This window comes from Tigriopus californicus, chromosome 9 (assembly GCF_007210705.1).
Source record: "Tigriopus californicus strain San Diego chromosome 9, Tcal_SD_v2.1, whole genome shotgun sequence".
NCBI classification, from domain to species: domain Eukaryota; kingdom Metazoa; phylum Arthropoda; class Copepoda; order Harpacticoida; family Harpacticidae; genus Tigriopus; species Tigriopus californicus.
This window is the reverse complement of record NC_081448.1, coordinates 3,113,592-3,116,642: the sequence shown is the minus strand read 5'-3', so window position 1 is coordinate 3,116,642 and position 3,051 is coordinate 3,113,592. Positions and strand designations below refer to the sequence as shown.

The 3,051-nt window shown below is 44.1% G+C and overlaps 1 protein-coding gene across 1 annotated transcript; it reads right to left on the bottom strand.

The window, feature by feature from the left end:
- Positions 1 to 260: 260 nt before the first annotated feature.
- On the bottom strand, positions 261 to 2,164 carry LOC131887098 (uncharacterized). Its single transcript, XM_059235609.1, has 2 exons — positions 1,859 to 2,164; positions 261 to 1,791 (listed from the first exon to the last, which is right to left on the bottom strand). Exon 2 carries the CDS (start codon positions 1,228 to 1,230, stop codon positions 304 to 306), a length of 927 nt encoding a protein of 308 aa, XP_059091592.1. The 5' UTR covers positions 1,231 to 1,791; positions 1,859 to 2,164; the 3' UTR covers positions 261 to 303.
- Positions 2,165 to 3,051: the final 887 nt, after the last annotated feature.

The window sequence follows — 3,051 nt, the reverse complement described above, 5'->3', positions numbered from 1 at the left end:
TTATCCGTTTAACCCATCTCTTCTTTGTCGTGTCAGTTCATCTCCAACAATTTCATCTTCACACATTCAAGATAATGAATTTTGACATTTCCTGTGGCCCATTGAAGTTCACTGTTGAACAATAACTAGTACACACCCCAAAGAGTTCCTTAATGGGGCGATTAGTTAAAATGTCTACATTTCCCTCAAAGGACATTGCTCGCCATCACACACTTGCAGATCGCGCGGAAATACCTCTACAAAAAGGAAGAGCGACAAGCTTATTTGAAAGACAAATTATAGAAATATATTAGACGCATTTCATTATAGACAATTTGACTCCTCAAAGCTCTCAACACTTGATAGGAAGAAGTCGGCGCCAACTTCGGAGATGAAAAATACTTCATCTGCGACTTGGTCGTAAACTGGCAAGCTGGGGTCACGAGCACGTCCCTCATAGATGGGGGTCAAGACAATGTAGACCTGTTGCTCTTTCAAGTTCTTCAGCTCGACAATCTTGTTCTTGAGGTTCAGGTCCTTGGATCCATTGTCCGTGAAGACCACAATGAGGGATCGTTCCGGCGATTGAATAAGGGCCTCGAGAAGTCCCTGCATGAGTCGTTCTTTGGAGTCCCGTCCGCCATCGTAGGATTCAAACTCCAGAGAGATGATCTCTTGCTTGAACTGGATCACATCTTGAGTCTCTGGCTTTGCTTCTACGTTGAGTCGAGGATCGGGGCCGAAATCGTTGAAGGTCACCAATTGATATCGAGGGATGTTGGCGTCGATCTCTTGAATCCGTTCCACAACCCGTTGGGTCAGGTTGAAGATGGAGAACTTGTCGGGCTTCACGGACTTGGTCGTGTCAACCACGAAGGTCAAAGGGGGGTTGATCACGCCTCTATTGGTCACTTGGGTGGACACGGGACAATCTCGACAATTGCAGTTGACGCATTTATTCGTGCCTCCACCACAATCTTCATCGGTGTTGCAAGTGCAACCTTCAGGAAATTGGGAGTTCCGGTCGTCGGCGAAGGGATCAGGACAGGGCTCTTGAGGGAGCCTCTTGGCCAAAGCCTCTGGATTGGCCAGACACACACGCTGGAAAATGCACAGATTCCCTGTGAGCTGGTCTTCTTCCGCATTGGTGAAGTCCAAGTCATACTGCTGAATCTGTGCAAGTATACCTTGAGCGTGGAGTACCACAAGGTACAGGCTGAGCGCCAATCCCAAGTGACTCGAGGATCTCATGGTTCCAAAGAGGTGTGTGTGTCTATTAATGAACTTGAGTAGAGAAGTGTGTGGAGGAAACCTTTAGAGTTGTTTCCACGTTGCTGTCCCATTCGCGACTGATGATCTCAAGAGAGATACCATGAAGGTATATCATAGTACCATTTTGCCATATTGAACCTGTTGTTGTCCTGAAGGGGGCTGGATAGCGATCGACGGTGTTGCCCCTCCGAGACTTGACCTCACGCATGAGCGTTCATCACATTCCTGATGGGCCGTGATGAGGTACTCCGTGGTATGCAAGCTATTTGCGCTTCAATCCAGAACACGGCAGGAGATCATCTTTGGCACGGAATGAAGCGTCACTCTTCTTCATTCTTCCTCAAGTTCGCTTGAACGACGCCGCACAAAACCGTAAGACACCTCTGACGCTTTTCATACAATCCGAACAAAAGTAGCATCCCCTCAATGGAGATGGCGTACAGGTGACTCACTTGTACCACTAATTGTGGTAACCACTTTGACATGGGTAATAATGAAAAGCAATTATATCATAATCCATTTGGCATCCGTCAAGGTCCTCTGTAACATTGGCATAAAAATCCGTAACATGACTTTGTTCTGGTGAATGTCCTTTTATCTGTCTTACCTTCTCATACGATGTTGGTTGAGATTGATATGCACTCAATTGTCACACATTGAAACTATGACTTTCGAAAAATACAACTTTTTTCAGTCGAAGATTGAGTAGTCGCATGCTCAGTTCTAACGGTTGTGCCTAACCATTATTGATTTGAAAGTAGACGGGTGATCATTGAAGTCCTTTTAAAGAACATTACCACACGATGGATGTTTGAGTCAAAACCTCTACCATTTTGAGTCATTCATCCATTCGAATCGATTAAACCAACCGCAAGAATGTAAGAAGGAGACTTATGGTAATAATAGCAGCAATGCCCATCTTCAATGATGAATTGTCTCCAACGAGCAGACTACTTGTACCTACGCTGGATGGAGCCAATTGATTCGATCCAAGTCAGTAAAAACACATGCGCCTTTGTCGTAATTCGCCACACTTCTTAGGGACGACCACTACTACTATTACTAGTACACTATACATACAAAGGATAGTTCCGTACTGTAAGTCCGACTTATGATACGTCATCGTTTTTTCTCTATTTATACAGTGAGAAATGAGCTACTCTTCATAAAACTGCTCGAGCTCATATCATCATGATTGCCCAAGCAGAAAAAGTCGATTGTCACAAAAAGATGAAGAAGCTAGCCAGCCATCATTGGTTTTTTGAGTGCGATGAGATTTGAGGATGCTCTGTAACTGGTTGTTTTAGAGACGCATCGATAATTGCCCGTTGAGGAAAATGGTGTTGCCAATTTGGCTGACGGGAAAGGTCAAACTCGTAGATTATTGGTGCATCCCTGTCTTGACATGGAAGGCTCTGAATGCGAGTCATTCATGCCCCATTAGATCCTATGTAGAATGGATTTTCAATAAGTTATGAATCTATAATTCACTTTAATGGGCTGCTCTTTTTCCGTTGGCAGAATCGCGTAATAATGGTCCACGACAGCCGCGTCACATTTTGACATATTTGGCATTTGAAATTGAGTTGCAAGCAACAATGAGCTATTGGCGCCAAAAATGGAGAGCAGAGGACTGTAAATTGAAATATTTCATGACAATTGATCAGTAGACTGTTCTCCGATTCGAATGTTCTAGCAACATTATTAGCTAATACATTTTAACTGAGCCCGTGAGCGGTTGTTGAAGAACAGAAAGTGGTTCTCCCATTGTGTTGTTACATTGGATTCTTGATTCTTCAT